Source organism: Triturus cristatus, chromosome 8 (genome assembly GCF_964204655.1).
Source record: "Triturus cristatus chromosome 8, aTriCri1.1, whole genome shotgun sequence".
NCBI classification, from domain to species: Eukaryota; Metazoa; Chordata; class Amphibia; order Caudata; family Salamandridae; genus Triturus; species Triturus cristatus.
This window is the reverse complement of record NC_140591.1, coordinates 763359607-763381669: the sequence shown is the minus strand read 5'-3', so window position 1 is coordinate 763381669 and position 22063 is coordinate 763359607. Positions and strand designations below refer to the sequence as shown.

The window sequence follows — 22063 nt, the reverse complement described above, 5'->3', positions numbered from 1 at the left end:
ATTAATGGACAGTTCATCGAAAAAACAGTTCTTCATTACTCGTATTTTAGCCCATTGTCTGCTAGCAGGCCCATGTATGGAATGTACACCACACCTGTTATGGTGGAAAACATACAAACAGCCTAACCCTGTACAAAAACGCTCCACTAACAGGGTCAAGATGTCCCTGCAGTGGCCATGAAATGTTGCCGTATCACATGTTTACTCGCATTGCAAAAGTTGCAAAAATAAACATTTAAAAAATGTGTTTTGTCCAAAGGTGAAAATTCTAACGAAATCTTAAACCTGTAAAAATGTTGAAACATGCACAAAACATTCCCATATGTAATGCAATCAATTGGTCCCAAGAACCTTACTGCTTGCAAAACACATAACTCTCACCTTTAACCTCATGTCATATCAAACATCAACTGCTTGTCCTCAGTTTTAATCCCTGACAAATGAAAATCTGAAATATTCCCATCATTGTTTCGTTTCAAGGTATGTTAGACCACGACACTACTGTTACCACACTGCAATTAGGAAGCAATAGGTCTTACATTTCAAGACTTGAAAAACTTGACTTTGATTTACCTTAAAATCAAGTATATACAATATAAACCACATCCACCCAAAAAACATAAAACAAAAAAAAAAAGTAAAACAGGTGTTTATGTTTCAAAAATATTAAACATAAATAAACTAGGGATGGGTGGAGCTCTGGAGTTTTACTCTGGATTTTCACACAGTTAAATAAAACCTCTGTGAAATTCTGCAGAGTCCCACATGTGGCAGAATGCCGCCTGATCCTAACTCTAAGAGCTTCAGTAACTCCCTTTTAGTACCGCTTAAAAGGGCAAGGCGCACATAATTACCCACACAGGGTTTGATGGAACACTCCTAATTTAGGGTTTGCATCAGACGCTCTCATCTAGTTCTAGGAATTAAGGGGCATATTAACAAGGAACAGGGAAAATTAACGCTAAGGGCGCTTAGCGTTAATTTTTTCAACGCCCGCTATCGCTGGATAATATCGCCTGGTTATCGCGTTACTAACAACGCTAACCGCCTAGGCAATAAAAAATCCAGCGATAGCGGCATTTTGGGAGGTTATCGCTGGTAATGCAGCAATAAAACTACAAGGATAGGGATATCCTTGTTGATAGCCCATGGTGGATTTAGCCATGTAATCCACCTCCCATTGGATTACATGGCTAAGTCTGAAAAATAGCAGACGTAAAAAAGCAGCGTTAACCGGGTTAGCGCTGCTTTTTTTGTCTCTAACAGAGTTAGCATGAAGCTTGATAATAGGAGAAATGTCGCTTAGCGACATTTCTCCTATTATTTTGCTTTTGAACGCCCACTTTGCATCTCAGTAGAGATGCAAAGGGAAGCGTAGTGAAAAAGGGTGCTAACATGCGATTTTGCGTGTTAGCACCCTGTTGTTGATAGGGCGATATTTTTATCTCCGCTTCTTTGGCTTTTAAAGCCAAAAAAGTGGCGATAAAGCAGTTGTCATTTTGCCACTAACAAAGGAGACCGAATGCTCTACAACACAACGGAAGTCCGAGCCACGAGGCCACAGAAGCAATCATCATAGTGTCACTGGCACACAGCTAGCTGTGTCCTGGATTGGCTGCCGTAGACAGGCAGTGGCGTCACTAGGGTTGGTGTCACCCGGTGCGGGTAACTCATGGTGTCACCCCCTCACGACTTACCGCATGGACCTCCTCCGCCCCGAGTCCGCCAGTGGACACAGTTGGCAAATAACGGGACCATACAGAATCCTTAGTAACGTTTGTAAATGTAGGTCCTATATTTACAAAATGTGCCTGTTAACAACAGTGTGATAATGATTTGTTAATCAGGTTGTACAGTGGGCTACCTGCTAGTCAACAGTTTATTGGAATTTATAATATCATAGGTATGGTACTTTTTACTGGCGTGGTGTTCCCACTATCCATCAACACGATATATCAGTGGTCGAAGTGGGGAAAAATAGTAGGGGAACTGTGGGCGGAGAATCAGAGGGCGGGAATAACCCAAGGATTGGATCAGTGGGCGGAGCCAGAGGTGTGGCCAGAATGCGCAAACATCCCAATTTTTTGTATTTGTTTGGTTTCACTGCCCAGTTTTATCAACCAATGGATACACATGATTATTTAAGGTTATAATGAGTTATTGACAGTAAAATGTGTTCACAAAGTGGGATATGCTTCTAATCACAGAATGTCCCCAAATACAATAAAATGTGGAAGCACAAGCCATTTGTCTCCGAGCCATGGAGTTTCTGTCATCAGCACTTCTCCCTTTACCAAAACAGCATGGCTAAAAATCCTAGTTTGCAAATGTTTTCTAAATAATAATGGCTCTGCCATATTTGCCTCATAATGCAAGATCTGCAGCATGATCTCACCATTTAAACTAATAAATTGTTTGTTGCTCAAACGTATCAAAAGTTAATAAACAATTTGACTTGTGTTGCTGCGGAGTAGATGACAGTTAATAGCTCACTGTTCTATGTTAGGATTTTAACTTATAAACTGCAAGTAACAAAAGGATCTCTCTGACAAAAGCAGTAGCCCACTGGCCTATTTACATTATGTGCACTTTGTGATCTGCATGGTACATGTTCTTTGCAGCAGGTACATTAACCCTTTGAGCTACCTTTCCATGAGTCAAATCTTCCATTAGACAAAATTCCGATCTCTCTCTAGGAAGAACATTAATCACCAGAGTCATCATGACATTTTTATTGTTACCGAAAATTACTGGAGGCCAGGAAGGAGGCAGCAAGCGCTTTTAAAACCATAATATACTTGCAAAAATGATGCCTCCACCGAAAGTGAGCACCTGGTGCGGTCACACCGGTTGCACCGCCCTAGAGCTGGCCCTTCTCAAGGGTCCTGTGATCTCAGTGACAGGGTCACTGTTCTAGGGTGTACTGCTTCATAGGCCTGCCGCAAAACTGGAGGTGAACTTCAGTATGAATAGTGGTGGACAAGCCTTGAAGGTTAACCTACACTTGTCATGCTAGGGTCCACCTGCTGGTGCTACGACACCGGGGCTTCTAATGTCTTGCGAAGCCTTCTAAGGTCTAGCATGAGATAGTGCTCTCTCAGGAGAGTGGTCTGGCGGACTGGTTATTAAGGCTGAACCTGGTTCCCCAGTTCCAAATTCAGCAGCTCTGGCCATAGTGCCACATCCTCTCCCCCACTGAACACCATACTGCCCCACTGAGAAAAACTCAGACTGCCTTCAACTACAACCCAATTGTTGCCAGCTATAAACACCTGGATGCGGCTCAATTTAAATTACGCACTGGGCAAGAGCAATATGTGGCCTACACAAAAAAGTGACAGCATCCTGGAAAAAGCAAACAATCATAGGGAATGCAACATTTTGCAAACCATGTGAAATGTAAGCAGGAACAACATGGTCACCTTAACGCTTTTACACTCACTGTTCAGAAATCAGTGAGTGCTTTTGCCTGAAAAGTTAAGGACATGACAACAGGGCCCTGAATGGACCCATTTCAATGGCCATTGCTTATATCCTTACAAAACGTAAGCAGTATGGTAAAAAAAAGACAACATCCCTAGATACAGAGCAGCAGTACAAATTTTGTTTTTCAATCCTCACATTGCAGTACCTCCAGGATTGGTGCACTAGCTCCAAGCCCAGGGAAAACAAAGCCAAGACAACAAAAATAGCGCTTTACTGGCAAACTCTGTAAAAGTGGCGCTAATGTGTTTGGGTGTGAATAAAAATCAATCTGGACAGTTTGCTACCACTCTGTCTTACTTTATTTAGTTATTTACTTTTCATATTTTTAAACTTTTATTCCTGATGCTGCATTTTGGAATTAAATGTCAGAAAAATACGACATTGATTTCCAGCAAAAGTGATTTTCTTTTTTGGATCCATTTCACAGGGAAGCAAATAAAAGAAAGGAGAGGAGACAGTGTGCACAGCGCACAGGCACGTCCTCTTCCTAAAAGGTTAGGTTGCTCTGCGCACACGGGCCCCAGGGTCGGCTTTAGCGCTGGTGGCGCCCTGTGCGACAATGTTTGTTGGCGCCCCCCCAATGACCACCTCCACCACAGATTCTCTCACTAGCACCCTTTAACAGTGACCAAGTCACAATAAGCACACTCTCTCAGATGCATTGAATTAGTTATATAGCGCCACTCATACCAGTGTAGGGTGTCCGAGCATTTTGCATCACACACACATTACACAGAGACAATCAATCATAGGTGTGTAAATCCGTGTATAGGAAATGATACATAAACCAAAGGACTGAAAGTGTAGGAGTCACATGTCATCAATACTGGTAGGCAGTATAGTGCTTGGTGTGGAGAAGCACAAACGCAGAGTCGAAAAAGAAACAGCATAGTTGGGAGTTTTCTTTAATAATAAGAATCTATTTCTAGCCAAATTAACCCTTTTTGCAACATTAATCAATGTTCTAATAATGTATATTTTGAGGTGTGTATGCAGTTCTATGATGAAAGTTAATAGTTCACTATTCTATATTAGGAGTTATAAATTGCAAGTAACAAAAGGATGTCTCTTTTGAAAGCAGTAACCTGCTGATCTGCACTCTGTAATCTACTTGGCACACGTTCTTTGCAGCAGGCATATTAACCCTCTGCACTAACTTCACCTAAGTCAAAACCTCAACTTTACAAAACACTGATCTCTCTCCGGGAAGATAATTAATCACACCAGTTATTTTGACATTTATGTGAGGCCTGGTAATTGCCGGCGGAAAGAAACGCTGCAGCAGGTGCTTCAAAAGCTTAATACACTTTCAAACACGGCGCCCCCAGGAAGCAAGCACCCGGTCGCACCGCCCTAAAGCCGGCCCCTGACGGGCCCTGTTGGTGTCACCCCACTTGAGGGTGTCACCCGGTGCGGTCCGCACCCCCCGCACCCCCATAGTGACGCCGCTGTAGACAGGCACTGATCTGCGCGAGCTTCCTTCATTCTGCATTGGATCAATGAAAGGAGAGCTCCCAGAGAGGGGTAACCAAATTACTGAAGACTTATGCATTGCACGCAGGTACACACACACACACACACACACAAATGTAAGTACGACAACATACATAAATCACAAAAAACAGGAATGGTTTTGAGCAGCAACACAAGCATCATTTTTACGGTGCGTTTACAATGTGGGGGAAACATGATTTCAGAAAGCTGATCATAATGGGATGTTTTCCTTGAATTTTTCAGTTACCCCTGAAGAAGAGATTATTCTCGAAATGCATTGGGTGAAGTCGTTAAGATCAAGACATATTCTGTCACAAATCAAGGAATATACCGTCGTTGATTGTAATATTGTAGAAACGTCCGAACGTGAATAAAGCATGGATGATCTGAATATTTACGTCTCAACTTGTCTAAATTGAAAAAAATAGATTAGAAATGGACAACACTGGTTACAAAAATGAGGACTGTGTTTAAACTTAAATATGGAGTTACAAGGGTTGATGGGCTCGGCTGCTAGGCTGTGCACCCTGTATCTGTTAAACTACCCGGTTTACCAGTTTTTCGTTCAGTATTCATCGCGCACGGACAGAGCGCCCATCTGGAGCTGCACGCCACTATATTCAGCCTGAGAGCGTTGGTGTAGATCAAGATAAAAATTAGGGTGTGCATTCTCGCACTGAGTGAATGATATAAGCAGGAAGAGAGTCTGCCATAGGGAAGCCGGTGTGCAGCCAGGGATGGTCTTCCTGGGCTGCCCCTAATGTGGAACACTAGCAGGGCACCCGGATGGGACTGGGCACCTCAGATTAAAAAGAGGATGACACAATGCCATCTATAATGTTTACAATGTGCCTAATGCATATATTTGAATATGAATGTATAGTATTTAGTAATGTGTACAATAAATGTACTTTTCCTTTTTAAAAGAAAAAGCACTGACTGGACAATCACTATTGAGTGTTGCTCTGCTTCGCTACCCTGAGAGAGTCAAGCGCTACAATGAGGGGTTTGGTTCCCAGCAAGGAGAAATTGTGGACCTATTACTTGCGTAGACCTCACATGGAAATAATTGTATTTCCTAAATTGGTGGCAGCGATAGATTAATAGTATGCAGTTCCGGTACTCATTGATAACATTTGATAAGTGCAGTTTTGCCACAAATTACCAATGCATTAATGTGCAAATATCAGAGCACACAATTCTGAGAGGGATTTAAAAGTTTGGATATGTGAACTCTGGCTGCGGGAGAGGAAAGCCCCAACACACATCATGTGAAAACATTGATGTTTGGTTGACGTGTTAACTGCGCTTATTATTGTGAGTTTGTATTTTTTTTAATGAGATGACGGGGTGGGGTTTCACACACAGTGTTCCCATTAGGGTGTTCCAGGCCATAGCGTCCTTTGAACCCCAGTACTATACACTAGTCCAATATGAGGAGGGTTCCTCTCTATAGGTTTAGGGACTACAACAGGTACCCACACCATAGATCTGGGTGTAGGGGTAGGCCCTGCTTCTGGGGATGTAGGAGGTGATTGGGAGCGCCAGGAATTTCTTGCGCTTCTTATGGGCAGTGCAGATTTCTCACAAGGGAGCCCACCATGAATCATTCTTTTTTCAATTTTTTTCCTGCCTTTGGCGCAGGCCAGAAACAACTGGAAGGGTGGGAAGGCACCCAGAAGTAGTTGACCCTCCTCTACGGGATCCCACCAGGAGGATACTAGGTCCCAGAGAAATGTTTCTGTGGTGTGAGAGCAAGAAACTCAGGGTTCCCATGGTCTCCGTTGGTTAACTGGTGGGGCAGGCGACCTACCCCAGGGTGCCCCATAGTGGTGTTAGGCTATTTGGAGGGCATTGTTCCTGTGATAGAAGGTGTGGTGACTGAGCCTGAGGAGATCAAAGAGGAGGTAGGACTCCCTAGATTTCCGGTATGGTTTAGTGGTGATCCTGAGATGTCAGGTTAGGGCAGGTGACTGCCCAAGAACAGTAAATGATGCCATCCTACATCTGTATGTATCTGAGGTGACGGCTAGGGTGATGCCAAGCTGGATGTCCAGTCATGTAGATCCTGCGGGGGTCAAATTCCAGGACTCTGGGAGAAGGCCCGTAGGTGGAGGGTGTGCAGGAGGCTCTGCCCTAAGCAGATCCCAGTCTGGTGCATTGGTGGTGTACCAGCCTTGGGGTGGATGCCCTGAAACTCCTAAAAGTCCTTGCTTGTCAGGCATTGACTGGCGGGTGCGGCCTTCAGCAAGGTGCAAAAGGCAGGTCTGCCTGTAGTGGTACAACCAGGAGACGAGGTGGAGCTGATCTTAAGTGAAGGGACCCCGTTCTTCAGGCTGGATTGATGTAATCACTCCTTTATAGGACTGTCGCTCTGAGCTGCCAGTGGGGCAGGCTATGGAGGACTTTGCCTGGCAGACTTCTGGGAGGTGCATTGTAGATGTACCTGTGGGCGGATGCCTGTGTGGAGGGTGTGTGGAAGGCGAGTGTGCCTGTATTGGCCATAACAGGTGATCAGGTGGAGCCCATCTTAAGTGAAGAGACCCTGTGCTTCCCTCTAGGACAGTATTAGACATTTCTGTCCAGGAGGTTTGTTCTCAGTTGTCAAATGGGCAGCGGTCAAGGAATAAACCCTGCAAACTCCAACGTGGTTCACTTCAGGTGTAACTGTAGGGTGGTGTCCTTGACTCCCCAGAAGTCCTGGTTTGCCAGGCAAGGACTCAGCAGGTGGGAGCAGCTCTCAGCTGACTGAGGTGAAAGGAGGCAGTGTGGGCCATAAGGTGACCATGTTCAACCTTTCACTGGAGGACCTTGATGGTCCCTGATTACCCTTCATGTTTTACGGCATGGAGGCTGAGAAGTGGCTTTAAGTGGGGTCTGAGTTAGGCATGTCTCACTCAGTGTTCAACAGCTCTTTCTGTTGACCTGGTGGGGCTGGAGAGAGTCCACGGGTGAGGGGTTCCTGTGATGGGAACTGCCTCGGAGGACTCTTGTCTGGGAGCACTCAGTGATTGGGCTGAGGTCCCTTTAGGGGACTTGGTCAACCCAAAAGAGTTTGTTGGCAATGTAGACCCCGCAGTAAATATTGAGAGTGTGGGTCAGTTGTCCAGTTGTAGCGCTCTCATTCATTTGGTTTGTTGGTGGTGGAGCCATCATTAAGTTCAAAGTATTCCGCTGCTGCAGCACCAAGTGCCTCCCGGAATAGCAAGTCCTCCAGTGCTGAGGGTTGGAGGCACCATGTGGGTATTGCTTGTGGGGCTACCTCCCATGTGAGTTGCAGCACTGAGGGTTATGTTCTGAATGTGTACAGCCAAGGTAGTTAGTTTGCCCAAGTATGGGGAGGAGTGTAGGTGACCCTACTATGTGCTCAATACGGACATGTGGTGATGAGTAGTAGGAGTACATTTTCATGTCAGGATTGTGCGCACGCCATATATCTACAAGTGACCAGTGACACAAACAGTCACCCAGCACCCGAGCGTTTGATGCAGGGACAGCGCATGACAGTAGGGGGAATGAGAGGTCTAGTGCAGTGTCAAGGACAGCATTGAAGTTGCCGCCTATTAGCCATGGTCACTTGCTCCAATCAGCTAGTATGCCGGACAGGTTGTGGAGGAACGAGGTTTGGTCCAAGTTAGCAGCGTATAGTACCCCCAGCATGAGCTGCTGCCCGTTCAGGTGACCTCGTATAAATACATATCTACCACCAGGGTCCCTCCTTACCTCATCAGCCACAAACGGGGTCCCCGCTCACACCCAGATCAGAACTCCGCTAGCATAGGACGAATTGCCAGGGGCTAATACCTGGCCGTGCAACGCCGGCTGAGACAGTCAGCCTCCTGAGGCATCAGGTGAGTCTCTTGCAAGAGTTCTATGTGAGTGGATTTACATTTCAAGTAGGAGTAGATAACTAACGAAAGTCTCGGTCAGAGGAAAGGAGCGTCTGTAGCAAAGATGTACTTTGCAAGAACCCTATTGCGCAATATGTAGTGTACCCGTTGTCATATGTGACAGGGTGTAAACCTATGCATTTTGCAGACTTACTTCATGACTATGTGGGGGGTTAACCATTAGGACTAATTGTCAATGGATCCAACTGGTGCAGTTCCAATGCTGGCAGGGCATGCAAATGTTGGTTACTATGGAAGGCGTCGTGAGCCTTGAGTGTTGTACCACCAGTTTCTGGATCGAGTAAGATAATGTCAGACAATGTCATCTGCAGTTTGTGGCATCACAACCGGAGGTGCGATGACTCCACCCCTGTTGGCCAAGTGTTTGAGGAGCCATCATCATTTGGTAACTTCAGGGAATCAACATCTTGATTCAAGCTTAGGACCTTAGTACGCATTGCAGCTGCTATTTGCAAAGCTTGCCTCCTCTCTGATAGCACCTGCTATAGGTTTGGAACAGCTTTTGGTGGCAGAGGACAGCCGGTATGTCCTCGTCGACCACAGTGGCGAGTTCTGGTGACAACTCACAGTTTCTAATTTCTGACGGGTGGGGAACGCGAGGTCACGTGCCCAATGGCCTGCATTCAATCCAATGCATCTTCAGGAGAGTCAAAGAAATGAGCGGCATCCTTGTCCACCACCCAGACACGCACAGGAAAGAGTAGTGAGTAGGGTATGTTAAGCTCGCGGAGGTGCATCTGACCACTTAGAAGGAGCTTCTTTGCTTTTGCACAAGCATCGTGTAATCTGGGAAAAGCATGACTGGGACGCCGTTCACTGTGATTTTTTTCAGTTGCCATGTTTCGCGGAGTATGCTGTCCCAGTCTCTGTAATTGAGGAGACGAAACAGAAAGGGCCTGGGGTTAGCAGCCAACGGTGGCCTATGTAGCGGCACCCGGTGGGCACGCACGTCCGCAAAGCAGGAGGACAGTGCGGCTGTGGGTACCAGCTCTCAGCGCTCAGTTCCAGGCTTCAGCGTAAGCCACCGCATCCTGGCTCTCCGTGCCCTCCGGAAGGCCCACCACCAGTATGTTATTTCTGCAGGACTGACTCTCTAGTCTCCAGGGTGCAGACTCGGTCCAACAGCGACTGTAGCATGGTCATGTTTTCCTCTAGGTGGTGCACTGTAGCTCGGGGCAAGTGTGAGTTTGGCATTGTGCAGTTTATCAGCAAGTTCATGGTGGTTTGCGTGCAAGAAAGTGAAATCCGCTGTCACTTTGTTTATCTTGCTTTCAAGAGCAGTTCCCATTTTTTACACCGCTAACAGGACGGTGTCCAATTAAGCATGTAGCGCCGTGTGGGGTTGCGTTGTCTCCTCTTCCGGACGTGTCCCTGTTTGCCTTGTTGGGTTCAGTGCAGGTTGCGCTGGGATGGGTGAGCCAGATGATTGCAGATGACCCATTACTATCTGCTGGGTCCTAGGCATCGGTTGGCCCGAGCGGTCTGTCAGTGCCACCAGCGCTGGATTTCAGTGATGGATGACTACAGCAATGGGTGCCACCAATGATTGTCCAAGTAAGTTAGTAGACCGCTGGGTGTGTAGGCCGAACCGTAAGTGGTAAGTACACCCAGGCAGTGAGTGTGCCAGTATTTTCTAATCTAGATCCGGCCAGGTACAACAACACGCCTGCAGATGGACAGTAGGAGCAATGTTGTTCCGGTGTCTCGCCCAGGCCCAACACCTGCATAGTTTGAGCAGGCAGGCCCCTGTGGACAGCACATAGTCGGGCCACATGTCAGATCCCCAGTTCAGTCCAGTGAATGGGTCCAGGAGAGGGATGGCAGAGTGAGCCACAGGTCCAGACAAGGTGCCGCACAATGGCCCCCCATGGGCCTCCTCACAGCACAGCCTAGGCCCAACCTGACCGCACAGGGCCAGTGCAGGAGGCGGGATGCCAGGTTAGGGGGTAAGAAGTGAAGGGGGGAAGAAGTGGAGGTTCCCCAAAAGAGGGATAATGGCAGAGCTTCTGGGACGCAGCAGGATCCCATCCCCCGGCTCGTGTCACCGCAGTGGAGTGTTGCATGGTCGTCTTGAAGTCAGCAGGGAAGTAAGGACCGGCCGTCCGGCCACTGCAATCTCACAATTAGTTGTTGACGTCAATCAGAAGATGGCAGATACAGTCAGTGTCATATGGGGGCGAGCCCAGTCCTGGCCCGACCTCCGGACTCTCGGAATGGGTGACGTCCCACGGTGAGAAGGAAGGGCAAGAGGAGGCATCTCCGGGGCACAAGAGTCTGTTCAGGTGTGTGTCAGTCCATCTTCTCGCCTAGGCCCAGCACACGTCAATGCAGACTGAACTGGTAGGCCCTCATGGGTTGCTCTTAACTGGGGTCTTGTGCCAATGCTGCAGTCCGGTCCAGCAGGCAGCACCAGGAAAGGGGTGGTGGAGCGAGCATCCAGTGGTTGGTGCAGAAAGCATTGTACACAAGCAGGTCCAGGCCCAAACTGGACTCCCCTAGACGGTTGCGTCTCCTGATGGGGAGGAAGGGCGAGAAGAGGCACCCCAGAGCACCAGGGTCCTACCCACTCCTCAACAGCAGCCCACGGGCTCAGCGGCCAGCTCTCTCCGCAAGGCCCTCCTCCGCTCTTTGGTTACCTCTGCTCATCAGGGCCGTGACACTACGTTATCCAGTGGCACAGTCACCTCCAGTGTCTCTGTCGATTTGTGCAACTATGCCATAGGATGACAGAGGGTAGGGAGTGTACTGTGAATTAGCAGCAGGGGAGCCCCAGGTTGTTCGGTCCCATCACTGCCTCCTGCCAGTCCCATCACTAAGGCGGCACACTGGTCATGGCACCAATAACCCGCCAGCTCATAGATGCAGGCCCAGCCCCCTTGCTTTGTGCTCTATACAGAGTTCTGGGGTGGATAACCCACCTGGAAGAGGAGGCGGGTAGAAAATGGTATCCCCTATATTATTTGGCTAATATGAAAGCCGGGTGGCTATACTGGTACGGGATTCATGCCGGATAAAGGATGCAGAGCCTCAGTAAAGTGCGTCCACCATCTTGGCACGCTCCACCCCCCAGCACAGAGCTGTTTCTTGTACTATCATTCATGGTCAGCTGTCAAATTCTGCTTGGACTGTATATGTTTGCTAGTTTTTTCATCTTTAAATACGTTTAACTATATGTGAATGTTTGCTTAAAACTCCAATGTGTAATACAACTAAAGAACATAAACCTATTTTGCATTGTACTTCTGTCAACTGCCTATTTTATAATCCTGCAACCCCCTCAGATGTACCAGTAAAAATTACCTTTTCTTCTGAATTTTGATCCTTTGTCCTGAATTTTTGTCCTGAATTTTGACCCTTTGACCTGAATTTTTACTGTCATTCACAGAATTCACCTTCTTGATAAGTGGTCACCCTAGGTACATTGCTTGTCCTCTGTTGGTGGATCAACAGTGTTGTGTAGGAGAGTGAGCAGGGTCTTATTCCCAACTCCTAGGAGTTCTCTGTTGTACCTGAGGTACCTTTGATACTGCAGTGTATCTTCCCATCAAGGTGGCCACCAGTCGTCCCTCATAAAGTGCCCTCAACTTCTCCCCCAGGGATTAGGCAGTACATGAGAGTCCATTGGGTGTTCTTATTTTTCCTCACTCTGGGGTCGATTCACAGAACTAACTTAAGACAAAATCCTAAACTTACTACTTTTGGTATTCACAGAAGTTAGGATTTTGTCTTAAGTTTGTCTTAAGACAAACTTAAGACAGACTTAAGACAGTTTTAAGACAGACCTAAGACAAACCTAAGACAGACTTAAGACAAAATCCTAACTTCTGTGAATACCAAAAGTAGTAAGTTTAGGATTTTGTCTTAAGTTAGTTCTGTGAATCGGACCCTCTGTTTTACTAGAACATCTTGGATCTTCACTAGTCGACAGGGCAGGTGGAGCTTTAGAATCATCCCACCATCTTGAGCCCAGCATAGAACTCATATAAACTGAGTTGTTGCCCTTTCATTATTCATTTACTATTTTTTTCAAATGCATGTACTTATTTTTTTTAAATGTGAACTAAAATATACAGTTCGCGGTAAAGACAATTTAAAGGGGCCATTTTATTTTATTTTCACCCCTGGCTTTCTTTAAATGGCCATGACGAGCTACAGATAAGAATGTTATTTGGATCCATTACATATGTTTGCAACTGATTCACATTTTAAGTTCATTAATCAACGTTAATGGTGCAGTCTTTCTCATATAGACCACCTATGACTACACAATAACACATGTAAGCCACAATACGGATTACAGTTTAAGACCACAAAGATGACTCAATACTGATTTTATTTTTGCTCATCCTGTGATCTGTGACGTGACCTTTCAAAATGGAGTTTGTCTAAAGTGACAACATTACATTTTGGCATGTGTCATTGTTTGATAAATGAAAAAGATATGCTTGATGTCTACATGAAGTATGATAATATAATTAACTTCAGATGACTAAAAAAGACTTAAGAAGAAGCCTGGTCGGTTCTGATCAAAGGATGATTTGCACAATGAAGCCTAATCAATGATTTAAAACATCAGTTTGTTAAGTTGGGGTAACAACGAATCCCATCAGCCAATAAATGACAAGCCAGTGTTCTTAGATCTTCCAGGATTTGGTTGATGAAGAGACAAGAACATTTATCATACACTAGGTGCCTTGCAACAGTACGAAATGTACAAAAGTAGAGCCTAAACTCAGGATGAGATTTCCTTATAGGAGTCAAAGTTTTTAAGTCTAATGCTCTCCACCTAATAGGATCTTCATTAAAACTACAACTGGACTTCATGAACCATGGTGCAACTCTGTCCATAACTTTTATATCAATATTTGCAGAATACGCAAGCTTTAAAGATGTCACAGTCAATTATTCATCATCATCAGTACATTTTTGCACAGCGAATGATGCAGGAAGTCAGCCATGTGAAGACGTGTGGCAACAAGCCATCCCTGATCAAATGTGTTATAGTATGGGTCTTGTATTATTGGTCAAAAGTTAAGGGGAAATTTCATAAGCACCACTTAGGGACAGAGCAGGTTTCTATTGTGCATGGTAATGCAAATCTAAAACTGTGAATGTAAGCCTGTTTGGAATTTGGGAAGTATTTGGTTATCTTCCTCCCATTCAAAGAAGTTTTCAAGCAATATGCTTGAAAAAAGTGCCCTGATGATTTGATCTTAGGGCCTTTCTTATCGCTGAGTATCAGAAAAGCACCCTTCCCATTAACTGGACTCCAACAGTATCACTCTTTGGCTATATGTAAGACATTTGTATATACAGTATCCCGTTTATGCTGGATGGGATCCTCTCTGAGCGTATTTATGATTTGGTTGATGAATGCATTTTGTTCTTGCAATCTTATCTTGAGTAAGACTCTGAAGAGACAAAAGCTAACTGGAATCCTTGATTTTTTTTATCATTTGCCTTTTTTGAAGTCCAAATGATGTACCATGTGTTTGCACTGCAAACGACGTAGATTCAGGTTTTAGTGGCAGTGAAGCAAGAAAGCATTCACATTGAAGTCTGGTGACGTGTAATGATACTGTGAGGTGCCATCTCATGTACATCAGAACTACTAATCTGGAAAATTACAATATGCAACTATAAAGAACACCTGGATATTATGAAGGCTTTCCACAATAATTTCCAATATTTTGATGAGCAGCCATCCATACTAAGCAATTAAAATGAAATAAAACAAAATTACAATTAGGTTTCAGAACTGATGGAATTAGTTATTGACAAAAGATATTCTGCAGTAACAGAAGAACTGGCAATGTTATGCAGTTACAGTGAAATAATTGATGATACAGGCAAATGTTTCTCAATGCAAAATAGATCTCATCAAATAGCATATATTCAAGATAATAAAGACGTTGAGGTCACTTGTTTGAAAATAGCTACTGTATGTAAATGCTATTGTGCAAATTCCACACTGATTATTTTTCTGTAATGGTGTGCATGCCTATAGTGGTAGCACGATACAATGCTTGAGTTTAATTGAACACATTTCTGTTAGACAGGTAACTAGCTCACATCTACCACTGGTGTTATATACGTACAGTTACTCTTTCTTTTTCTCAAATATTGTATCATGCCACATTGTACATAGTGTTGCTTCTTAATGCTGCAATGTAGGCAATGCATTTGAGAGTTTAAATGTACCAACGTGAATAGAGGCTGTGTGCATTCCATTTTATTTGTGCTGATCCACTTTCACTTCTCTCATTTCAGGAAGAAGACCTTGTCCGCGAAAGCCGCTTCAACTTCAGCGGCTACGGAATGGGCCATTGCCTCCAGGTAAAGGATGGCACGGCGGTAAAGCCCCCACCACCCCCGCCACCTCCAGTTCCGCCCAAGGATTCTGAGTCAATCCGAAAGAAGTTTGTTGATCGAGCCAAACGGATTGACACAATATCCCGCGCAGCATTCCCTTTGGCCTTCCTCATTTTTAACATCTTTTACTGGATTACGTACAAAATCATAAGGCACGAGGATATCGACATGAAGTAGGCAACGTAGCCTTCTGAGGAGGACCAACTACCGAAAGTGTTCTTGTAAATAAACATTGAACTATCTTTCAGTCATTCTCGAATTTTCTTGTTGTTGTTCACCCCACCAAGGTCAACTAAGAAAGAACTTGGAGAAGAACAACCATTGCACAAACAAACAAGCAGGAGAGTTGAAACTATTCAGGACTGCAATGCGATTCTCTGTGTCGTGCATTGTTCTTCCAGTGTCTGCACTGATTAATCGTATTAAATGGGGGCCAAATGTATTAATCACTGCCAATTAAATACTGCCTAATCATTTGTACAAGAAAACTAAATTTTACTGCCATATGACCGTAGCTGGAGTTTTTAACAGGTCATTCTTTTGATAATAATGGTGGCTATAGGCAGAACAGTGTGTTAAGTGGACCAAACTTTTTTTTGAGTAAAGCTGCCTTTCTATTTGAAACAAGTCTGTTGAGCAACAGTACATTCCAGTTACATGTCAGTAGGTAGTGATTTACAAAGGAGTCCCTTTGTGGGGTTGTACATGATTTCTACTTGCAGGAAAAAAAAGAAAAAAATATTTCTACTTTAATATATTTGTGGATGTGCATTTTAATACTTACTCGCTTTGTTTGGAAATGTAATTTTTGGGATACAACTTGTGTACTGTGTGGTTTATTTGATAGCCTACTTCCTTAACAACCAGTGAAACTGCCAATACAGCTGTGTTTTCATTTATGTTCTGAAACGCTTGTTGATTTTCTGCTGTTCTTTCATACAGCTCGAGGTGCCAAACTGTAACTTTCCCGATGTGCGCCTTCCCCGCAAAACACATATTTATTGAGAGCCTCTTTAATTAATGGCGTAGTTCTGTTTAGCGCCAGCCTTCGCATAGCTGCAATCGTCGTAGCTTCCGCCAATAGCTCTGTAGATAGGGTGTCAAAAACTTGTTTACAAACCTCTGATTTACATCTCACTCGAAGCGGCTGCCATTTTGAATTTCATGAATTAACCTAAGAACTTTAAAACTGTACTGTGATTTTCATAACCTGTTATTGAACCTATTGGTGCCAGAGCTATGTGCTTCTGAATCATTGCTACATGTTTAAGTACAAGAAAAACTGTATTTTTGCTTACACACAAAAAAAAGACATGTAAGATATTCAAAACAAAAAGGCACTTCCTGTGAAGACAGGGTCCCGTCTTTGTTCGGTTTCAATAAAGCTGAGTGTGCTTAATTACTGTGCCTTGGTGAGGTTTGCTTTTGAGTCGGGACTCCATTTTATCAGAATTTCTCATCTTCACTCTCTTCTAAGATAACATTGTAGCTAGAGACTACTAACAAGTATTTAAACACTCAAATTAAACTCAACACTTTATAAAGAATGAATAACGAAAACTTCACCTGTAAAGAAGCTACATTTGAGTGTATATATATATATATATATATATATACAGCAAAGCAGTGTATCAATCAGGAAGAGAGATTCCCACTTTCAAATTCAGGTATAAGCTTAAAGTTGACACATAGACAAATAGGGTGCAAGCACATCTAAGTCTACTGTTTTCTCCATTTCAACTCTCTCTTCCCTGAAGTTGCCCATCCCCTGTCTACATGATTCCTCGAATACCACGGTTTCAGGAGATCCTCTTGATAACATAAAGAGCCATATAACACATAAACACATGCACACAACAGAAGATAAAATATGACCCTCTTCCTCCTTCCCGAACATGCACAAAACAAAGCAGAACAGAGTACACACAAAGCCCTCACTAACATACACTGTAAGACACCCCTCACATAAGAAGCCAGCCACTGTAAACACTCCCATACACTCCAGAAAATAAACACACTACTTAACCGGTACACAGTGACAAAAACATGAAACCGGCCACAACTCCCTTCGGAATCTTCAGCCTCCGTTTCACACTTCCTGCCACTTCTCCTTTCATCCCATTCTAAACCTTATTATCTTGTATTCTTTGCTATTCTAAGCTCTTCCAAGCATCCACCACCCTGGAGGCTATCAATGATGGATCGACTCCATAATCAGCTTTTCTTTCGTACCTTTTATTCCCACCTTAATTTGTATAGCTACAGTTTTGAGCTCAGGAGAGCAATCCAAAACATTTATGCATTTTCCCTAACTGTCAAACATCTGTTCTTATTGTTTACTTCACCCCCAAATAGAGGAGCTGAATGGCAAGGGTATTTATGGGTATGTGAAGTAGCACTTCTGAAGAACTCTTTTACATACCCTTGCATGCCTTTATGAATTTGCCACAGAACATCTAGTGGAATACATATAGGGAATGTTCATATACAGTTAGTACAAATAGAAAGGACTGTGTTCTCTTCGCTCTTTTACTTATAGGGAGTTTCGGGTGTGATTCACAAAGGCACAATGGCATGAAAAAGTACTTTAAAGAGTACTCTTGTATTATCACTTCCTGTACTCATAAATGGTTTTGTGAATTGCCCCAAAAGTCCCAAAAATGTCACAAGGCCAAATCACTGCCAATAGCCCATGTTTTTTATTGAATACTTTACGTCCAGGAGAATCGAAATTATAGATGCATTTGACATTGTGATATAATGGCTTTAAATTAGGCGCCATCACAATATCTTATTTCACATTATCAGATTCTCTCAGCTATTTTTCACCTTTCTATAACAACCTTCTCAGAGACTCCAACTTATGACTAAATATTCTATATATTTGGCATAACATTTGCCCAATCAACAACATTCGATTAATAGCTCTACACTATTAAGATTGGGCTTTAACTATAGCCAGAATCAAAAAATATTGCAGCTAGATGCCAGCCTTATATATTAAATGCTGTAAATATTGCACCTGTATTGTGTAAAGTTTAGACCTTTCTTCTTATGTCAAATCAAAAGGCTTCTTCTTTAAATGAATCAATCATACTTACTTCATAAATGCTGTGAGGGTCCCTGTTTGATAGAATAGCTCTGTTTGGTGTGTAGGTCTAATTTAAAAAATAATTACACTCGTCGATATGCTGGCTGATTTGTTGAGATTTAGGAAAAGACTCGATGTCAGACAAAATATTTGGTTTTACTTTCCTTAATTCTCTACAAATTCTCAAAGTCCCATTCCTTTTCTTGGTCATAACCACTGATGAAACCCATTCAACTGGTTCTAATTCCTCCATCCCATAGCTCAGTGAACATATTTGTAACTCCCTTTTGTTTATCAGAAATCCTGTGCATTTTACACTTTACTGGCTATGCATCATTCTTCAAACTAATACCCCGAGCAATCTTCTTCATTTTCTCTAACGTGAGAAAACATCTGAACAATTCATCAGTTTTCTTCCACTCACACTGCCATTATCTGCTGCTAATCTTTGTAGTCTAATTTTATTTGCAATTTTCTCAGTCTGTTCTTCCCATCCCAGCTGAGCCACACCTGTACTTTCCACACACATTCACTTCTACACTCCTCTCCTTACACTGAACCAGTTTCTTAAAATATCTAGACTTGATGTACTTTGCCAAATAAAGGCACCCAAAGTTTGATCTTATGGAAGTAGGAATATCACAATTCCACTTACAGTGAAACCAAGTGTCACTAAATATAGTGAAAGGTGGCCCTGAATCAACCATGAGTTCTAGGTACTCCAAATACTAATACAACGCCTAAACCCCTCCTGTGCATATAAACAATCCGTCTTTTCCCACAAACATTTTTAAGCTGTATTCTCTGTCATTGAGTCTCGTTTTCTAAAACCTTACTTATTTATTTCCTGTATACATTAGAGCAATTATCGGTACATCCTGCTCTTTGAACAAAGTTTGCTTATAACAGGGCATCTTTTGAACCTACAATATGTATAGGACTCCCAAACCTTTAACTTCATTCCCCGTCTCCAATTATCCTTAGTCTCCTGCTCTTACTTGACTGAATTCACATGACACACTTACTTTAGTGTATGTTTTGACTCACAGTCACACATTTATCTGCCTTCTCACAGGCATTGCGAGTACAGCATTCAAAGTGGCATCACTTGTAGAAAAATATCTCTCTTGGATCATGTGATTGTATACATGCACCATAATCTGTTTTCATAAAATGTCACCCAGAACACCGTTAAAATCAAATTGTTAGAAATCCATCTATGGACTAATTTTAACACCACACTTTTCTTTGGTATCATATGGTGTCAGCATTTCTACAGCTCGTACCTACCATTTCTTCAGTCTTCCGCTTAAGACAAATTTCTAATATTTTGATAAGCCCTCCTCATATTCATTCATCTCATCACCGCAGAATTTTTTATACGCTTGGTAAATACAAAAGCCTCTCCTGTCTCTCCTAATCTCAGCACTGCAATGCAAACTTTCTTCACCATGCTTTGTTTTATCAGTGTTAATAGAAATCAACTGAGAGGAAAATTCTCCCCTCCCCCACACATCAGCCATTGCACATAGGGATCTCCTTTGTTATATATGAACTTATCTGGAAGTTTCATATGTTGCTTTTTCAACTTTGTAATACAATTAGCTATGGCAACAGGCATGATGAAATATGAGAGTGGTGTAGTGCTGGCCTCTAAATATGAACTCCATTAGATTTTTAATTAGTACTCTCTAAAGCTGGAGAGAGGAAATGTAGGATACAGCATAGCATCTCAGCACCCCATTGTAGTGCCACATTACATTTGTCAGCATAACTGTGTCTCCAGGTGTAGTCACCCCAAAAACTGGTACTATGGATAATTTGTAATTCATTTGTAGTTACAATATGTTGCAGACTCTCACAAACATTCAAGTCCATACCATACAGCTCTTCAACTGAAGGAAACTACAGAACAATGTCAAACTGATCTCATCGACAACAGGATATCTCAGCTGGACGCCGCTGATGATTTGCATTTACATTCAAGTAAAATATATGTTATCAGGTGGGAATATATTCAATTAATTGCACTATCTGTCAAGAAGTTAACATGTCTCATGCCATCAACCCTAATTGGTCTTTGTTCTTCTATTTTAACCTTCAAGAAGTGTGTGCCCTGCCATGTGTCTGTAAAAATTTGGCATCACATACATTCTTTGTTGCCACGACGTTTATTCTTCATTCATTTGCAAACAGTGAAAATAAAAATAAATCTCCATAACATACCTAAGGAGTCCTTGTGTTTCATTTAGAAGCATAACACTTTAATTCTGCTGTTTTAGCTTAATCTAAATTAATTTAATCCAAGAAAATAAATTATTTTCCTAGCCCTTTATGTTTTTGCTCTCAATCAGTTATAGTCTCTATTTCGACAAAACTAGCCTCATGATGTCGATACATTTCAGCCATTAACACATTGTGCAGCGTCCTCAGGACAATATACTAGCAAATACGAGTCTATGATTCAGCAACAAAGCGGGCAATGTTGAACTTCGAATGGTGGTTGTGGGGTGAATGGGTTTGGTGTGTGTCTGTGTGTGTGTGTGTTTCATGAGTCCTATTCTGGTCAAGCACCATCCAAAGGCCTATATATGTGGAATATAGGTTCATGGAGGCACTGTTGCTGAAGTTCTTCTTAACCACAACAGGACACACTAGCCAGACACAGCTAATACATTGTTCTTATATTTATGTATACTGGTATGATTACAGAGGCTGCAAATCAAAACCCAGGTTTGGTATGCAGATCTAGAATATATGTCAATTTAAAAATGTGAGGCCGTACGTCAGCTACAAAATGCTGATTTGACAACCATGCCTGTGTACCACTGAAACATAGACAGGTATGTACAACACGTGTCCAGTAACACACTCAAACCTCAATGTTCAACACCAAATCAGCGGAGGTAAATGTACCTTAGTTTATCTGAAATTCTAGTTGTCCACGCAATACATTATCTTGCACCAATGGCACCACTATTCGAAGCCACCTGCTCTAAGTCGTGATGAAAGTTTTCACCCCTTCTTTAGGGAACCTTAAGTGAGAAAACTTCCTGACTCACTTTTTCCAGATGAATCTTCACAACTTTCTTTACATCAACATTCTTGAGCAATAAATTCTAATTTGCGGAAGGATCCGTATCAAATACTAGGCGCTCCCCTTTCTGTCATAAACTAACACTTTGCATTACTTCAAAATAAAGGAAAATTATGGAGGTATACATTTTGGCAAAGAATGGTGTGGGAAAGTGCCCCTTTTTGCATGGTCAACCCCCACTTTTTCCCTGACATCTCATGCAACCTGAGTTGATGTGCCCTGGGTCCCTGCCAATCAGGTTCCCAGGGCCTGTGTTCTTTCGCAAGATGGTACCTTTGTGTCCATAATTGGCACGTCCCAGGCCACAGGTAAGCCCCTTGTAGAAGGTACCATGGGTACCAAGGGCACTGTGACCAGAGAAGGCCTCTAAGGGCTACATCACCTATTGTGCCACCCTTAGAGGCCCTGCACCTTAACACACACACACTGCCCCTGCAGACTGCGTTTTTTGGTGCAGAGAAAAGTGAAGAGTCGACATGGCACACATTCCTGTGTGCCATGCCTGCAATCCACTGCCTAAGGCCTAGGTAAGTCACCCCTCTAGCAGGGTGCACTAGCCCTAAGGTGAGGGTACAGAGACTTGAGCCCAGTATCCCTACAATGTCTACGTCC

General features: G+C 43.3%; 1 protein-coding gene across 1 annotated transcript in view; it reads left to right on the top strand.

Annotated features, from left to right (window-relative positions):
* The window catches only part of GLRA2 (glycine receptor alpha 2), a 938599-nt gene extending 918020 nt beyond the window's left edge, over window positions 1-20579 (top strand). Inside the window, exon 9 of the mRNA XM_085622202.1 lies at window positions 15162-20579. Coding sequence (XP_085478328.1) covers window positions 15162-15440 — 279 coding nt within the window. The 3' untranslated portion in view covers window positions 15441-20579. The remainder of the gene's footprint in view (window positions 1-15161) is intronic.
* The last annotated feature ends 1484 nt before the right edge of the window (window positions 20580-22063 follow it).